The 19,434-nt window shown below is 33.8% G+C and overlaps 1 protein-coding gene across 3 annotated transcripts in view; it reads right to left on the bottom strand.

Annotated features, from left to right (window-relative positions):
• MAP9 (microtubule associated protein 9) overlaps positions 1–19,434 on the bottom strand; it is a 30,635-nt gene that overhangs the window by 9,537 nt on the left and 1,664 nt on the right. For 2 of the 3 annotated variants that reach the window (XR_004182633.1, XM_009207750.3), the window contains exons 3-9: positions 19,010–19,094; positions 17,178–17,495; positions 12,729–12,955; positions 6,317–6,416; positions 4,444–4,691; positions 1,768–1,838; positions 67–235 (exon numbers count right to left, since the gene is read on the bottom strand). Coding sequence is in view for 1 of the 3 variants with exons in the window: in XM_009207750.3 (XP_009206014.2) it covers positions 67–235; positions 1,768–1,838; positions 4,444–4,691; positions 6,317–6,416; positions 12,729–12,955; positions 17,178–17,495; positions 19,010–19,094 (1,218 nt within the window). In the remaining 2 variants the exon portion in view is untranslated. The remainder of the gene's footprint in view (positions 1–66; positions 236–1,767; positions 1,839–4,443; positions 4,692–6,316; positions 6,417–12,728; positions 12,956–17,177; positions 17,496–19,009; positions 19,095–19,434) is intronic. The other variant, XR_004182634.1, reaches the window with a different exon arrangement.

Raw genomic sequence — 19,434 nt, 5'->3', positions numbered from 1 at the left:
TTATAAACAGTGTTGGCTTATGAAAGTGATCATCCTTCTCCTCTTAAAAATATTTTCCTTTTTTACCTGATAAACAGCTGCCCTTATGTTATCTGCTCTATCAGGTTCTATGCTCTGTTTCTGTGAAGGTTTTTGGTCCAAGACTTTTAAAGTCCCTAAATAGTGAGAAGAGGTAGTTGTCGATGGAGTTCTCCTTTTAGAACTAGATTTCTTCAAAAACTCAGAGGTCATTAATCTGAAAAGATCCAAATGAATCAAGATAAAATATTACAATTGCATTTGGTACAAGAGAGATCTGTTAGAATATGCACATATAATATTTGAAAACTGACCAGGCACGATGGCTCACACCTGTAATACCAGCACTTTGGAAGGCCAAAATGGATGGATGACTTGAGCTCAGGAGTTACAGACCAGCCTGGGCAACATGGTGAAACCCTGTCTCTACCAAAAATACAAAAAACTAGCCGGCATGGTCGTGCACGCCAGTAGTTGCAGCTACCCTGGAGGCTGAGGTGGGAGGATAGCTTGAGCCCAGGAGGCAGAGGTTGCAGTGAGCAGAGATCATGCCACTACACTCCAGCCTGAGCAACAGAATGAGACTCCATCTCAAAAAAAAATTGAAAACTACATTATAATTTAACAAATTGTCTTTACTTTGAAAATGATGTAGGTAAAATGTACAGCCTTAGTATACGAAGAGTATTAAATTATGTTGAAGGGGACATAATTTAAATATGTCCCCTTTAAGTTATATGGCTTTAAAATGATTGCTCTATTTAAATATTTGTAATTAGAAACTTTTTAAGAAATATGGACCATGTTACTTCTCAAGTTACATGGAAAAAACAATAAAGTGGGTTATAATCACTCTTTTAATATTTATTTTCTTTCATCATTTTGTTACATGAAGCATTCCAAATATAAAATTAGAAAGAATAGTACCATCTATTTCAGGGATTGGTGGGAAAATCTGGCCAGCCATCGGTTTTAGTATACAAAGTTTATTGCACCATAGCTGTAATCACTCACTTAAGTTTTGCCTGTGGCTGCTTTCCTGTTAAAATAGCAGAAATGAGTAGTTCCAATACAGACTGTGCCTAAAATGCGCACGAACTGGCCATTTACAGAAAAAGCTTGTTAGCTCTGTTTTATTTGATTAATGATAATTTGACTAATGATAATTTAAAAGATTCAGAAGGTTTTGATTAGCACTTATGAGTTAAGCATTCATTATCACTGGTGTGAATGAAGCCATATAGATAATCATTTTAATAAACCTACTTAGTTCATAGATTCTGAAGGCTTTCAGTACAATTTCTCATGTTACACAATGATACTTGATAATGAATAAGTATCATTGCTAGACTTCAGCTTTATTACCATTGTATATTGCTTGTCTCAGGAAAAGTAGGAGAAAGAAGCTCTATTCCAGAAGCAGTGTGGAGCACAGAGAATCCCTAATCACTGACATTAAGAAAGAAGAAAAATATTCCTAGGACGATCCTGGAGAGCGAAGGTATTGCATAAACATTCCAGGCACTAAAACAACCAGTAATAGGCTTACTTTTTATGAATTACTTTATTTCAAATAATATCATCAACCAAGGAGTTTTATCATGAAGTAACTACTCTTTTCATTTTATGAAATGCAAATAAAGAGAAAACACAGTAACACCAAATGAAATTTACTTTATGAAAGTTAAATTAAAACTAGCTTTGCTAGAATGCAAGCCCATAAATGACAAATATTGATCACTTTCTTACCTGGCAGATGCACTGGATGCTCTATTATTTGTTGACTTTTTATTCTTTATATTTCTATCCTCAATTGTTTTCTATTAAACAGAAAATGCCAAAGATGATTTATTCATAACAACTATCTTTGTTAGGCTTAGAAGCCAAACTGCCAGTAAATCACTATTCTTTAAGCATCTACTATGTGTCAAACACAGTAGACACTGGGAACAAATCAGTGAATAAAATGCCCTTAAGAATATTAAATTCTAGAGATGGTTGACCAAAAATAAATATGTAAGCAAACATGACTCATGAAGGAGATAAAATAGTGTACAGCGACAGAGAATGACCAGAGTGGGGCTGAAGAAGTTGATCAGGGAAGGCTGTCCTGAGGGGCTGACATCAGAGCTGAGACAGATAATGAGTGCAAAGGGCCCACTTGAAAGTCTATGAAAGAAAGAAACAGCAAGTGGTAAAAGCCTGAGAAGGGACAGAGCTTGGTAGCTTTGAAAAACAGAGAGGTGAATGGAGCTGAAGCATAGTGAATGGCAGAGAAGAGTGGAAGACATGGTCAGAGAAGAACCATGTGAGATCACTAGGTGGCGATGAGGAGTCTGGATGGAATTCTTGTGATAAACCAACAAAAAGACTTTAATGGAGAATGATTCTATTCCTGTTTAGAAAAGGCCACTCAGTAGAGAATAAGAATGAAGCCAAGGGTCCAGTCAAAAGAAATACGTTACAACCTTACTTCTTACATATAAATTGCCTGTTCTAATTTAGAATTGCCTCTATTAGACATTCTACAATCCTGTCTATAAACTCCAGAATATCCTTTCTTCTTGTAAGGAATAACTTTTCTACTTTACGTAGACTGATGGGTGCTAGTGGTAAAGTGAGAGCACAGATATAAACACATCCCTAACTCGTCAGTAGTGTTTTTTTCCTAAGGAACGTAGCTAAGGATGATATACCTGGCACATGGCTTAATGAACCTTCTCCATAAACGTTAAGAAAACTTGTATTTTATATTATAAAAGTATTGTTCAAACACAGATTTTCAGCTAGCGCTGTTTTCTTCCCCCGATACTAAGTACACAGAACTGCTAGTTAATTGCAGCTATAAGAGATAATGACAAATTCAGGAGAAACAAAGACTGAAAATGCTACACCATAAATTTTTAAAGTACAGCACTCAGACACAATTTAGTTTAGGAACAAGTAATCCTACATAATCACATATCTGTTTCTTAAGGTTAGAATAATAATGTTCCCCTCAACAACAACAAAAAACAAATAACCGCATTAAAAAGAGGGCAAAAAATGTGAATAGACTTTTTGAAAAGAAGACATACAAGTGGCCAAGAAACATATGAAAAAAAAAAATGCTCACCATCACTTATCATCAAACACAAATTAAAACCACAGTGAGATATATTATACTAGTCAGAATATTTATCTATTATTAAAAAGTTAAAAAAGTAACAGATGTCGGTGAGAACACAGAGAAAAGGGAATGCTTATATACTCTTGGTTTTATGAATATAAATTAGTACAATCTTTATGGAAAATTGTATGGGGATTTCTTAAGGAACTAAAAATAGAACTACCATTCAATCCAGCAACCCCACTGTGAGTATCTGCCAAAAGGAAAATAAATCATTATATAAAAAAGATACCTGCACTCATATGTTTATCACAGTACTAGTCACAATAGCAAAGATATGGAATCAACCTCAGTGTACATCAACATATGATTGGGTAAAGAAAATGTACACACACACACACATACACACTGGAATACTATTCAGCCATACAGAAAAAATGTCTTTTACAACAACATGGGTGGAACTGGAGGTTATTACCTTAAGTGAAATAAATCATAAACAGAAAGTCAAATGGTACATGTTCTCACTTATAAGTGGGAGCTAAATAATGTGTACATACGTATATAGAGTATGGAATAATAGATAATGGAGACTAGGAAAGGTGAGAGGGAGGTGAGGGATGAGAAATTACTTAATGGATACAATGTATATTTTAGTTTATACTAAAAGTCTGACTTTACTACTACACAAATATATCCATGTAACAAAAAAGCACTTGAACCCGTTAAATTTATATGAATTTAAAAAAAAAAAAAGCAATTTCATCACCTCTAGAGGTGCCAGGGCACCAACTCATTATTTTGAAAATTAGGAAATAAAGGCAAAGGATCAAATATGAATAATAATAATAATGTTCCTGATGATAACCATCTATTTTAAAGAAGCACGGATGTTGAAAAACATTTAAGATTTTCGTTAAAATTGTTAACATGTTTCATGTTTTAAAGTGATATCCAAAAACATAACTCTAATTTAAAATCTCAGAAGTTATTCCAGATAGTTATATTTTTAAAATATGAAGACCTATGGAAATATATATACTATGAGTATGCATTTCTGAGATATTTAAAAGTATATTATAATCATACACCTCTGATAAATTTTAAACACTGGGTTTTATTAAATTCACTACAAACTTTCCTTAAAGTTAAATTTTACTGGATTAAGTAAGAACCATGTGACAATATAATACCACTATCAAAAGATAAATTTTCCACTGGTAATTCAGAAGTATATAACACAGAAGATAAAATTTCTTAAAGTTCTGTTTCAAGTTTTAAGCTGTAGTATGAAAGGTATGAATTTTTACAAATACCTTTGAAGACACTGTTGCACTGGTAGATGTTAAGATACTCTGAGATTTAGATAGTAGTGGATCAACTGTTCTCTCAACATCCATAATCAGTTCTGCTTTTGCCTTTTCTTCTTCAAGGTCATCAGCAGTCACTTGACTTTGCTTGGATTTCTCAACTGCAGTAGACACATGGTCTGCTGAAAATGAATTCTCTTTATTTTCATCGGATTTCAAGGAATTATGGTTTTCAGTGATTTCTTCATTTGGATCTATTTTGAGACAGAGTAATAGCATTAAAACCCCCTTCTGAATTAATAAGGTAAATACCAGATTCATTTGCTTTCTTTTAAAGGAGGACTATCTATAAACTTTTTTTCCTGCAAAATATGAAGAAAACTATCATATTAAACTTGCATAAACTTTTTTCAAAAGTGATTTACAAAAAAAAAGTCTACGCTTAAGTAATGAAGCACTTACCAAATCTAGTACTTAGAAAAATAGCATATTAATAAACAGAATGGAATAACTACCCTAAAACAAAGACACGTCAAAAGAGCTTGTTGACATACAAACCAAGCAAGTGAGATGACAATATTTGTTCAGCTCTAAAGCCTGAGTTTCTCAGCTGGAACAACAGGCTGCATAAGAAGGTGTCACACTTCTGTAGGCTACTATAGTTATTAGTAGTACAACTGTTGAATTGTATAGATGCAGAAAGAACCATGAATTAATGCAATTTTACACAGCCTCTAGTGAGTTTCATCTCACCAAGATGCAGTACCGCCTCTGATACCATAAGCAGCAATAAAGACTATTGCTTATCCTCTCTGTGCTCCAAGAAACAGGCTCAAGCTCTGGCATAAGAAGATTCAGTTTTGCACTTACAGAATTGCTTCTACTATTCTGATTCTACCACATTTTAGAATGGGATCACCAACTTTCAGTTCTACCAAGATCCACCTCCTAGCTAAACCTGAATCTTCACTATCAAAAGTCTTAATTCTGTTGGTTTCACTATGACCATTTTTTGAAATTTCTTTTGAGGTACGATGGGCTTAAAATCACTCAATTCACTATTGGATTCTTTGGAGCTGTTAATCTAATCAGTGAAAAGAACAAGAACTTTGGAGCTCAAGATTTAACTATGGCTCCATCACTGACCTTGGGTATGTTTTCCCAAGTCACTGCACTTCAGCTTTTCTCATCTGTAAAATGACAAAAATGATGCTACATAGTAAGCACTTAATAAATGTCCGTTACATATCTCAGACCTAGAAATAGCTATGTCTTTTAGCTTTCATTAAGCTACATATCACTAAGAAAAGAAATTATATTCACAATTCACATATCACAGTAAGTGCTTACTATGGTATTGCTGTAAATGCTTTACATGTTTAATTCTTACACCACTGTATAAGGCAGATTACTCTTATTTTACCCATTTTAAAGATCAACATACAAGGTTAGAAAGGTTAGCTACTTTGTTTATGTAATTGTGCCTGTATTCAAATCTAGCTTAGTCTCACTTTAAAATTCCACCTAGCTATTATGTTGTCCTGCAGAATATCAAAGCAACACATACATAATGATAGCTTACCTCAGGTGCTCACTCCACGTGGGCTGTGAACTAGGCTAATGGCTAAAATGCACTATATCACTTAATTTTCATAATGACCTTATGAGACAGATAATATAACTTAGGGAAATTGAGGCACTGAGAGATTAAGTTCTGCATCCAAAATCACAGTTAGTTAACTACATGATCAGGATTAAAACTCAAACTCATAAAAACATGCATTTCTCTTGCAATTATAGGAAGTATTATTTCTCTCACAAACAGGAGTCTAAGTAGTACAGAGTTCACAAATAAGATATAATTATTATATATAACCACCTTTTACAGATGTGTTTCCCTCAGATCCTGGTGAAAAGCAATCTCCAAGAATTTGTTTAAGTGATGATGATGATAGACTTGTTAAGCATGAATCCTGTTTCTGCAAAAAAATACATTTCCCATGTAAGTTTAGTAATTAACATTTTAGGGAACAATAGCATTATTAAAACTACAAATTAAAATAGTGCGTAACTCTGAAATCTGCATTATTAGTCATTTGTTGCTGAAACACAAAGTGTGACAAGCCAGTGGAGGTGAGTATGCTTTACTTTCAAGCCTTGATGTCTTGGTCAATAAAAGGGGTCACTGAAAGAGTTATTCAAGTTCTTTATCTAACTACCACCACCTCTCTATTTGTTTTTACCAATTTTCAAAACTCCTATTACTTTAAAATCACATTTCTTATAAATATTTAAGGCCAAGATTTGATTTTGATAGCTCTTCCTACAATTATCCTTTGAAGGAAAGCATAAAGAAGACAGGTAAATACTTAAGTTCCAAGCAAGTATTACTAGTTATCCAAATGAAAACATTTAATAAAATCAAGTAAGCAGCTACTTCCAAATATTTTAGATAGGAAAAGCACATAGACTGCATGCACTTGAGTTTTCCTCAAAATTCTGAAAATTATATCTGAAATGCAATGATTCTATTTGTGTATCTAAGGTAAACATTTCTTCATAGAATCATCTAGCCTAAAGGTGATGATATTACAATGTAAGAAGTTCCACTTTGTTGTACAAATCCTTTAATTTTCTTTCCCAGCAATATTTTATGGGTACAAAGGAAATTATATGTCAAAAGCAATGGAGAGAAAGCATTTGAGAAAATGGAAGAAGTGCTGAGACACTGGAGTCTACCCTGAAAGACAAAGCTTCACCTGAGGAGATCTGCAAATTAGTAGCTTTTTGCCAGAAGGCATTCTCTACTCTATGCAGCTCAAGTAATAGAAGGCTACAGCCTTGGTGGAATGACTTGAGGGGACAGAGGATAGAGTCTAGGACCACGAGATCAGCCAATGTGGAAAATAGTAGAGGACAGTGACCACAAAATCTGCATATGAAATTCACCAAAAACCTTTACCACCTCTATTTGTGGCATAAGGGAGACCTCAGAGGATCCTGTAAAAGCATAGAAGCTAGAAACTGAAAAGAATTAAGCAGAAATTTCAGCTGATATCCATTGCAGGAGAAACAAGATTGGGAATTTGTGTCCAGCCATGATATCTGCTTGCTAGAAAATGTGTTTGGAGGGACATAAAAGAATCGAGAATCTCTACAAAATATCATTCACAACACCTAGTATTCAATCAAAAGTCACTAGATAAAGAAACAGAAAATGGTGGCACTTATTTAAAAAAACAAACAAACAAAAAAAAGAGAATGGTCAGTAGGAAGCAACCCAGAGATGACTCACATTTTACAGTTAGCGGACAGGACTTTAAAGTAGCTATTATAAATATGTTCAAGCACTTCGGGGAAAATATATGCATGATGGCTGAAAAGATGGGGGATTTTATCAGAGTTATAAAAAATAGAAAAAATACCAATGGAAAATCTAAAGTTGACCACCACAGTAAGTGAAATAAAAAATTCACCTGGAGAACACTTATACTTTGCAACTGCAAATGGAACTTTCACAACATACACTTATGCTGGGCCATTAAAACAAAACAAGACAATTTCATACAATTTGAAATCATAAAAGATACATTCTCTGGACCGCAATCAGTAAACCTGAAGACTGAGTAATACAAGTTATTAAATGAAAAACAAAGAGGAAAAAAATTTAAGAAATATAAACAGAATCTCAGAGATCAGTGAGATATACTGAAAATTTCAATGCATGTGTAACTACAGTACCAAAAGGAGAGGGAGAAAAATAGGGTGGGAAAAAATAATCTTCCCATTTCACAGACAGTATCAACTTATATGTTTGGAAAGCTCAACAAACGTCAAGCAGAATAAACATAAAGAAAGCTAGACCTAGGCACCATATAGTCAAATTGCTGTAATTAAAAGATAAAAACCACAATCTTGAGTAAAATTCCTGAAAGCATTCAGACGAAATCAACACATTATATAGAGAGGACAATGAAATAAATGATTACAAGAGAGGCCAATAAAAATGGAAACCTATAAAGAGCTGGAGGTAGAAGGAGGCAGCTATTAGACAAGAAGGATATAATCACATCACCCACCCTTTGAAAACAAAGATGAGACAAATACTTTTAGAAAAGCAAAGACTGAGAAAAATCCATCACTAGTAAACCTGTATTATAAGAAATGTAAAATAAGTTTGTAAGACTGACAGGGCACAAAATGGTAATCTGAATCTACAGGAAGAAATGAAGATCCCTAGAAATTGTATATATTTATAGATATATATTATCTCTATATATTTATAGATATATATTATCTATAGATATATATTATCTATATTTATAGATATATGTTATCTATATATATCTACATAATATATGAGAATAGCATATATTACCTATATATAGATATTATCTACAAATATGTATTATCTATAATATATTTAGCAATAGAATGTTATCTATAATATATACAATATATAATACAATAGATATATAATATATATTCTAGCCTTCTTTATTTAAAAGTCTAATAGAAAAAACTTAAAGGGCTCTTTAAAGAAAAGTTATAACTTTATTGTGGGGATTATATGATATGTAGATATATATGACAATAGCACAATGGATGCAGGAGTATATGGAACTATATTTTTATATCAAATGTGAAACAATACCATACCAATTCTAAATAGACTGTGATAATGTTTAGATGTATTCTTTAATCCACTGATCAACTCTGAAAAATATAATGCAAACAGATATAGATAAAAGGTCAATAATAATAAAAATAAAAAACTAAAAAACTCATGATTATCTCCTCAAAAAAAGGCAAGAAAGGAGTAACAGAGAAACAACAATAAAAATAATAATTTTTTAAAAAGATAAATAGAAAATAAAGAGAAACAAACTGCTCCTAAATCCAACCATATCAGTATTTACATTAAAAGTAAATTGACAAAACATTCATAAATGGACTAAACACTACATTAAAAGGTACAGATTGCCAGACTTAATAAAAAAGTGACACCAGGTGTGTGATGTTCCCCTTCCTGTGTCCAAGTGTTCTCATTGTTCAGTTCCCACCTATGAGTAAGAACATGTGGTATTTGGTTTTCTGTTCTTGCGATAGTTTAGTAACAAACCTGCACCTTGTGCACATGTACCCTAGAACTTAAAGTATAATAATAAAAAAAAAGTGACACCAAACCCTTATTGTAAGAGATTCACTTAAATGAAAGACAGAATTAGTTTGAAAGAGAAAAGATAGAAAAAATATACCATGGAAACACTTGTCATAGAAAGCTGAAGTATTAGACAAAACAATCTACAAGCTAAGGAAAGGAATATTACCAGAGGTAGAGACATTTCATAATGCTCAAAACATAATAATAATAAATATGTATGTGCCTGATAACAAAGTTATATAATACTAACAGAACTAAAGAGAAGTATAAACAAACCCACAAACGTAACTGGATATTTTAATACCCCTAAGTTGGTAACTGGTAAACAAATTAGATGAAAAATCAGTAAGGCTAAAGAAGATCTGCATGATATTACCAACCATGTTGACCAAACTTCAACTACACAACATTACATTCAGCACCTGGAGAACACATCTACTTTGCAAATGCAAATGAGACTTCCACAAGATACACTATCTTGGGCCATTTAGAAATAATAATAATAATTTTTAAAAATTTGAAATCACGTAAGATACATTATCTGGACCATAACAAAATTAACTTATAATTAACAGAAAAGTATATGTAGAGAAGAACCAAGTATTTGAAAATAAAATAAATCACCACAAAATAACCAACTGGTCAAAGAAGAGATCACAATGATCACTATATATTATATGTATCGAAAAATCACTATGTACCCCATGTACAATTATTATTTTTCAAGTAAAAAAATGAATTTCTAAAACAGGAGATCACAAGGGAAGTTAGAATATATATTTAAAGAAATGATAATAAAAATAAAAGGCATCAAAAAATCGGGGCCACTAAAGCAGTACAAAGAAGAAAGTTTACATCTTTCAACAGGTTTAGCAGAAAACATGAAAATCTTAAAAATGAGTGAGAAAATTTTCAAATCTAAAGATAAGCAAATTAAACCAAAAGAAATAATACTAAAAATTAATGAAGCTGGAAACAAACAATAGAGAAAATTATTAGGTTGGTGCAAAATGATTGCGGTTTTTGTCATTGAAAGTAATGGCCAAAACTGCAATGATTTTTGCACCAACATATAACAAGGCCAAAGTGGTTCTTAAAAAAGTTTAATGAAACTAAGCAATGCCTATCAAGATTTAGCAGGAAAGACAGAAAACACAAATTATATATGTTAGAAATACAAAATGAAATGTCATGATAATCCTACAGTCAACAAAAGAATGAGGGACTATCATGAACAACTATGTTTATAAACTCAACATATCAGATGAAATGGACAAACTTCTTGATAGACACAATTACCAAACTGGTAAAACAGAAAACAGAGTACTGAAATATCTATCTAAAAAATCAAATTTAATGACAAAGATGTCTCCACACAGAAAATTCCAGGCCCAGATAATTGTACTGGTGAATCCTCTCACCAGTACAATTAAGAAAAAAAAAAAATACCAAACCTTTATAGAATAAAGGAAGAAAAGACACTCCCCAACTCATTTGATACCCAAGCCTGATGGCAACATTGTAAGAAACAATTACTGACCAATAGCCTTCATAAATATAGATGCAAACATCTTAACACAATTTTAACAAATCAAATTCCACAATAAAATATCGCACCATGACTAACCAGAGTTTATCCCAGGAATGCTAGGTTTAACATATGAACATTAATGCACCAAAATTCATGGTCATCTAGAACCTCAAAATATGACTTTCTTAGGAAATAAGGTGTTTACAGGTTTAAATAGTTAAGATGAGGACACACTCAATTAGGGTGGGCCCTAAATCCAATGCCTGGTATCTTTTTTTTAAGAGAAAGAAGAGACACAGACACGCAGAGAAAACACAGGGAAGAAGGCCACGTGGGATGAAGGCAGGGATGGGAATGATGCAGCTACAAGCCAAGGAATGCTAATGGACTGCTGCCAACCACCAGAAAGAAGCTGGAAGAGGCAAGGAAGGATTCTTCCATGATGCCTTCAGAGGGACATGGCCCTGCAAACACCCTGATTTCGGACTTCTGGCCTCCAGAACCGAGAGAATACATTTCTGTTGTTTTGAGTCTGTGGCAATTTGTTACAGCAGCTACAAGAAACTAGCACAATATTCAACTGACCAGACAATTTTCTTAAATATAAAGTAATTGCTTGGGTTTCTTCTTCTGGTTTTCAGAACAAATTAAGAAACAGCATGGTGGTGTCAGTTAGGCGTATATCAAATTGTCAGTTTTACTGGTAAAGTTCAACTGCAGAACAAGATTTGAATCGATAACCTATTGTGCTTCCTAATACTTTCAGTCTGAATTGGGGGGTTCCCCCATTTAGTCAGAGCACAAAGGAGCTCCTCTCCGTGCCTTCTGCCTCACCTCCCAGGGAGCAGATCCTTACACACCAACACTGCAGACAAGCGATGAGAAAAAGAAAGAAGCTTGGCCAGGTGGCATGCAGTTCCCTAATCTGTCCAAGCAAATTACGGGGAAGAAATGTTCTTCCTGTACTTTTCCCTTCTGAAATGTTCATAAGGGAAAATTTGCTTCTCATAATGAAATACAAAGAGAAAAACGAAGTGTTCTCCCTTAATAACAATACATAGTAAACTTCCTGATAGAAACCTGAAAGGCCACATTTAATGCTATTGGAACATAACCGAAAGAATGCAGAACAGTTTCATGAACATTCAACACACATTTATTCAGTGAATAAAATCAAATAAATAAAATGACACTGACTATATTGTTCTTAGCCATAAATTCCATAATTTAAAGATACATAAATTTAAAAAATTATTAAAGATAAACACTATTATATAGATTCAGAAAAGCAACATTTTTTGACATTTTACTTTCTCTAAAACTGGATAAACTCTACAATCAGTGGTGTGTTATAGTTTAATTGTATGCATTTCCTTCTTCCTTAGTGGTATGTAAAATAATGCTACATTTTATAATTGGTGCAGTTTTAGATTGGGTGGAATACAGTATATTTTTAAAAATTATTTCCTTATCAGTTGCAGAAGAAAATATGTAAAACACACACACACAAATTCATTCTCTCCTTCTCTTTTTCATAATCAGATAAAAAAGCACAAATTCAAGAACACAATGCAGCAGTTTAGTGGTAGTGCTAACCTCAGGATCAAGGTGTTCAGAGAATGCTTTTTTCTCAGCTTCTACTTGTGTGCCATTCGGTATTGGAGGGGAAGAAGGTGCAGAATGTAACTCCAATTCTTCACTGAGGGCAGTTTCTTTATCTTCTAGTCTATCTTTCTCTTCTCTGTGACTATTCCTTTTTAACATACTCCTTGGCCGAGGTGATGGTTTAAAGTGATCATCTGTGTCAAGGCTGTTGTTTTCTGCTGAAAAATAAAATGCTTAAAGCATGTGTACAAAAAAAATGACCATGGCTTTATCTATCTCTCTGGGTGCTACCATACTTCCCTCCTGTGCCCGTGCCCCTTCGCTCTCTGTCCTGAAGAGTCCAGATGAAGCCCACAACTCTTCTCTATACAGAGCTCTAATAAGTCACAAATAAATGATAGTTAATAATCAGGCCGAATGCAGTGGCCCACGCCTGTAATCCCAGCACTTTGGGAGGCCAAGGTGGGCAGATCACAAGGTCAGGAGTTTGAGACCAGCCTGGCTAACATGGTGAAACCCCGTCTCTACTAAAAATACAAAAAAAATTAGCTGGGCGTGGTAGCTCATGCCTGTAATCCCAGCTACTCAGGAGGCTGAGGCAGGATAATTGCTTGAACCCAGGAGTCTGAGGTTGCAGTGAGCCGAGATCTAGATCACATCATTGAACTCCAGTCTAAGCAACAATAGCAAAACTCCATCTCAAAAACAAAAAACAAAAACAAACAAACAAAAAACAAAGTAAAAAAATAGTTGTCATCCTGAAAGTAACCACTATACTTTAGTTTCACAAGAAGTTAACTCTTCAACATTATTAACTCCTATAGTATTCAAAAAAAATGTTAAAAAACAAAACAAAATTTTGCCCCAGTTTCTACCACTATAAAATGAAGAGGTTCATCCATCAAACCTTTGAGTACCAAGCCCTGTACACATTACTAAACCTCATAATCAACAAAGCAGCAATGGACCTGTCCAGGGACTTTACAGGTTGATTTTTCTAAACAAAATTACAAGACAAAGGTAAGTGCTATTATAAGGATCAAGATGATGATGTTGGCACCCAAGGGATAGGAGCACTAACTCTCACTAGAGGAAGAAATCTTTTATGAGTTAATTGTTCTGAGTCCATAAAACTTCTTTAGCAGTTATTAAAATTTCACTATTTCCATTACTTCTAAGTTTAAAACAAGAATCTAATGCTGATATGCCTCCAGCATTTGAAACATAATGGGAAGACTTTCCATGTATATATTTTTTGCCTGAATTTTACCTGCTATCCATATTTATGTTTCTATTGTTCTACAAATGCATTTCTCTAAACTTCGAAACTGGTCTAATTAACATCTTCCTCCCATTTACCTACAAACGGGCTTATGAATGCTGCCAGAAGATTCCACAACCATACCAAGTTGGTATTATTATAAATATTTCCTTGACAATTTTAGCTACATCCTAAACTCCAGTCAAATGTTCAACCCCAAATCCAAGGGTCCTAGATTCCTCCCTCCATTATCCCCTAAATCCAAAGTATCAATATACCCTATCGAGTCTACTTGCCAAATATCTCATTTATTCCACTTTCTACATCCCTACTGTCGGGTCCTTATCCACTCTTTCCTAGATTACTGCTTCCATGATATTTACAAAATGCAAATCAGATCACATCACTCCTCTCTACAAAATTCTTCAATGGCTCCCCATGATCCAATCCTACAGAATAAAAGCTTAACTGCCTTTGAACAACATAAAAGGGATTTTATGGTTTTGTCCTTCACTGCCTAATCTACAGCCATTTTGTCATCTGTGTTTCTGAAATGCTGGGCTAACAGTTGTCATGAACACATGCCACAATCCCTCCAATCCCTCCTACTACCATACCTTTACCTAAGCTGATCCCCCTGCCTAGAATATCCACTTCCTGCTTCTCCTCCTGACAAATGCTTCCATGTCTTTTGAACCTCAGTTTAAGCAGAGTATTAATGTCTAAAAGAAGGTATTGAGCCAATTCTTTGTATTATTGTGGTAAGAACACAACATGAGGTCTATCTTCTTAATACATTAAGTGCAAAAGACAGTACTGTTAACTATAGGCACAATGTTGTACAGCAGATCTCTAGAACTTACGCATCCCACATGACTGATACTTTACACCTGCTGAGTGTGTTTATAAACAAATGCTAATTAATAAAGTGAATAATCAGAACATTTATAGAGTGCTAAATTTATGCCAATACTGTTCTAAGCACTTCAAATATGTGAACTCATTTAATTGCCTCAAACTCCTAAAGGTAGGCAACTATTGTCCCATTTTTAAAGATGAATAAAATGAGAACAAAGAGGTCTCATGCCCAAAGTCACAAACTCTAGCAGGCTTTAGATCTCAGATTAAAGGAGAAGCATCCTGACTCCAAAGTTCATGATTTCAGTCATGTTAGTGTTAAAAACATATCCTGCAAACAATACTTTCATTTTATAGAGTAACTGTCACTTCAGTAGTGATTATGAAGTCTGGTTATTATACTTTTTACAAAAGACGAGCAAGGACAGAGAAAGCCTTCAAGCTCTAACAGTTTCATAAAGCATTACTTGCTCCTTAGCAATATCTCACCACATTAAAAATACTGAGTTCCAAACCTGTATTAAAAAAAAAAAAGTCAAAAAATTTAGAGCATAAACTCATGAACCACATTCCCTCTTTCAAAGATAAATCATTCATATATGAATTTATTCATTTAAATACTTAATATATTCTATATGCCAGATATTATCTTAGGAACACTAGCCTCAATTTTTACAAGAACCTGAGAATGACAACTTTAATATATTTTCTACAAAAATATCACTTCCAGAAGTACTGTCAAGTTCCCAAAAAGAAAAAAAAAATGCTCTTTTTTATTACTTTACTTTTTTTTTTATACTTTAAGAAAAGTGCTTTTTTTGGTAATCAATGTATACAATTGCCTATTTAGGTAATTTTTATATTACACATACTGAATATAACATTGCATATATAAGTAGAGCATTTAGGATCCCGATGCCACCTTGTGGTTAAAATACAGTACTTCCTTATTCATTTTAACATACCACAGGTTTTGTTTTTTTTTTTCTTTTCTTTTTTTAAGGTATGAAATAGGTAGATTATTGCTTTCCTGATTGTCTACCATAAATTTCTAATTATATACGTCCACCTGTCTCAGACAAATTTTAGCTGCTATATGCTCGCATTCTCTTAATAACAAAGTTCAATTATGTTCCTCTTCTCTCCAGCATTGATTTCACTCACTATACTTGGGAGGCACATTTTAACAAGATAATTCTGTTTCATTATGCATCCTGTTTGCATTTTTGAAGTTTTTTATAGTTTATGAGATGCACTTCAATAAATTCTCACAACAATTCTGCAGGAATAGAAAGAGGGCTATTTTTAGCTTCTTCGTCATGAGGATAGTGAAGCTTATTTGCTCAAGTCATATATAACTAATATACAGTGGCTTTTACCCAGGTGTCCTGGACATTATTCTATGTTCTTTGCTCTGCTTACATCCTTTGCTCATTTCAAAGTTAATGAGATTGTGGGGTCAGGAAGAAAGGAGCAGTTCCCCAATATATGCCTGAAATAAAGTTTTGTCTGACGTTACCACTGGTATCTAATACGCAAAGTATGAAATATTTACCAGCACTGTATTTACTGATGATATGGAAGGAGATTTTTATGATGGTTAACATCAACTAATAATTCCTTTATAAAACAGAAAGAAGACTGAAAAACACAAAATCCTTAACCTTGCATATACAAGTTCATGAATGGTGACCCAGAGTATGTGAGAGGGCTTGGTCTCTGTTTCATTCTATCTTTGTTCCTTTATGCTTAAAGCTCAGTATAATTGTGGGGAGAACTACTGTAACCCCAGATCACACTGGGAACTTTCCTTTGGAAAACTGAATCTTAGTAGATTTTCATAGGCAATACAGAGACCAAATGGAGATTCTCTTAATGAGCGCCTAGAAGTTTCAAAAAACAGCAGCAATAACATAACTCATCCTTCAAATACACAAATGTCAAGAAAATTTTCTGGCACAACGTTGGTATGGCAAAGATTGTTTTACGGATTAGTCCCAATATTGTTATAACTCTAATCTTTGGAGTGTGAGAGGGATTAGACAGCATTCCATTCCAGTTCCATGCCTACAAACAAAACTGAAGCTCACACGTCTAGGTGTCTGCAGATCCACAGCTACGGATGCTATGGATAACTAAAGGTGCTTTGGCCTTCTATCAGGCAACAGCCTAGATGCAAGACAAAATACAACAGGTCTGTAAAATTGAAGTTAAGTCTGTTTTTCTTAAATATATACTAGCTACCATATAAAAAATTTTGGGACTGATTATCTTAAAATAAACTTCCAAGAAATGCAATTACAGTAATCCTAACAAATTACCTGAAGATGTGCTTTTAATTGAAAGAATTCTGGGTTTAGGTTTCATTTTTATTTTGTCTTTTTCAAATTCCTTGTCCTTATTTTGAGATTCAGAGGATTTTACAACGATGTCTTCACGCCCATTGGGTGCCATTTCCTCATCATTTTTGATGGCACACACTGGCTCATCTTTGGTTATGTTACCATTTGATTTCTTGGTTTTCAAAAAAGATAGTTTTGAAGGATTCTTTTCTTCATCATCTGATATATGAAAGTCATTCATTTTTTTATTAACTGAATTTTCATCTGCTGAAGTGTCAGAAAAATCACCTAAGGAAACTGAAAAATTGAAAAGAAAAAATGTTTTCCACAGTATTTTTAAAAATTGTCAAGGTAACGTTAACTTAATCAAAAAGTTTACCTTAAAAGCTACAAACAAATTTCTAACAATGAATACGCACAAATGTATTTTATGAATAGACTTGCAGCTCTAAAAACACAGCTAACTCAGGCATGTTTCATTAACATTTATGAAATAAAAATTCCAATTACATTAATTTATTCAAAATGTATTTATTGTATGTCTTTAGGGTACCAAACAACCAAATACTGTTTGCTCTGGAAAAAGCCATCCAAAGGTCCCTAACAATCAGCCATGTAGCATTTAAATTAGGTTATGGACTGTAAAACTTTTATTTCAAAATTACTTCCTCATATAAAATTAAGAATGGATGAATTTAATTAGTAATTACTAATTATCTTTTTTTCCATAAAAATTTTGGTACAATTCCATCCACACCAGAATACTAGATTTACTAAGAATCATAAGGAATGCTAAGTTAACTATATAGCAGTGATTTAACTGTGGTTATTACTGGTTTTACAGAAATCATTAACAACTATTCACCAAATTTTAAAGAATAAAACACCAGGCTGGGCGCGGTGGCTCATGCCTGTAATCCCAGCACTTTGGGAGGCCTAGGCAGGCAGATCACAAGGTCAGGAGTTCGAGACCAGCCTGGCCAATGTGGTGAAACCCCGTCTCTACTAAAAATACAAAAATGAGCTAGGCATGGTGGCGGGCGCCTGGAGTCCCAGCTACTCAGGAGGCTGAGGGAGGAGAATTGCTTGAACCTGGGAGGTGGAGGTTGCAGTGAGCCGAGATCATGCCACTGCACTCCAGCTCGGGTGACTGAGCAAGACTCCATCTCAAAAAAAAAAAAAAAAAAAAAAACCAGAATAAAACACCAAGTTTAGAATTCCATATGCTTAATGGTTACACCTGAAACTAAAATATTAATATTTTTACATAGCTAAGAGAAACCAAATTATAATAGTACTGATGTATGAAACATGAAGAGTCTGTGGTTTTTAAATTTACCCCTTATCACAGCCCAAAAAAAAATCTGATTTATAGTAAGCATTATAAAAGTACTTCTAATGTGCACCAAAGTTTAGTTCTGTGGGACCTAGTTACTAACTACCTATAGCATCTCCTAGGGTTGATCTTAAAGATGAACCTGTTTTCTCCAATGTGGTTTACCACTGGCATCCATCCTTTTACTGCAAATCTGCCATCAATTAATTTATATTTTCATATACACATTCAGAAAACAAAACAAAACAAAGCAACAACAACAACAAAAAAAAAAAACAAGAAAACTCATACGACTTCTTGAAAATTAAGAGTGGCTTTCTACTAATTAAAACGTTGAAAGTCTAAAACTAGTGACTGCATAGGTATTATTTTAACATACGTGATTGAGGGGATGGGTAGTTGGAGGGCTGGCTAAATACAAAACTAAGGAAGCAAAAAGAAGAAAACTGGTTCACGTTTCCATACTGTCACATACCAATCTCATCACTGTCGAAGTCATCTGAGTATTCAGAACTCCTTTGTCTGGCTGAGCGAGCTGTAATTGCTCTTATTAGCTCATCCTGAAATGAGATACTGAAATCAATTTCCATCTAAACATGGAAGTATCATATTTACAAGTAATTCTTTAAACAAACAATGCTTGATTAACAACTGCTTTCAGACTTAGGTTTCATTCATCTAACAAATATTTCCTGCAAGCTCACTTTATGCCATGTACCCACTTTATGCCTCATACTCAATGCAGAGCATCACAGACAAGAGCCCTTCCTCATGCAGCTTGCAGTTAAACTAGAGGAGACACATATTATCAAATAAATTAATTGCGGGTTATAATTAGAGCTGGAGATTAACAAACAAGAAGGGGCTCAATTTAGATTATAATTTATTAAAAACTGGTAT

The sequence above is a fragment of the Papio anubis genome, chromosome 3 (genome assembly GCF_008728515.1).
Source record: "Papio anubis isolate 15944 chromosome 3, Panubis1.0, whole genome shotgun sequence".
Taxonomy (NCBI): Eukaryota; Metazoa; Chordata; class Mammalia; order Primates; family Cercopithecidae; genus Papio; species Papio anubis.
This window is presented reverse-complemented; position numbering and strand designations above follow the sequence as displayed.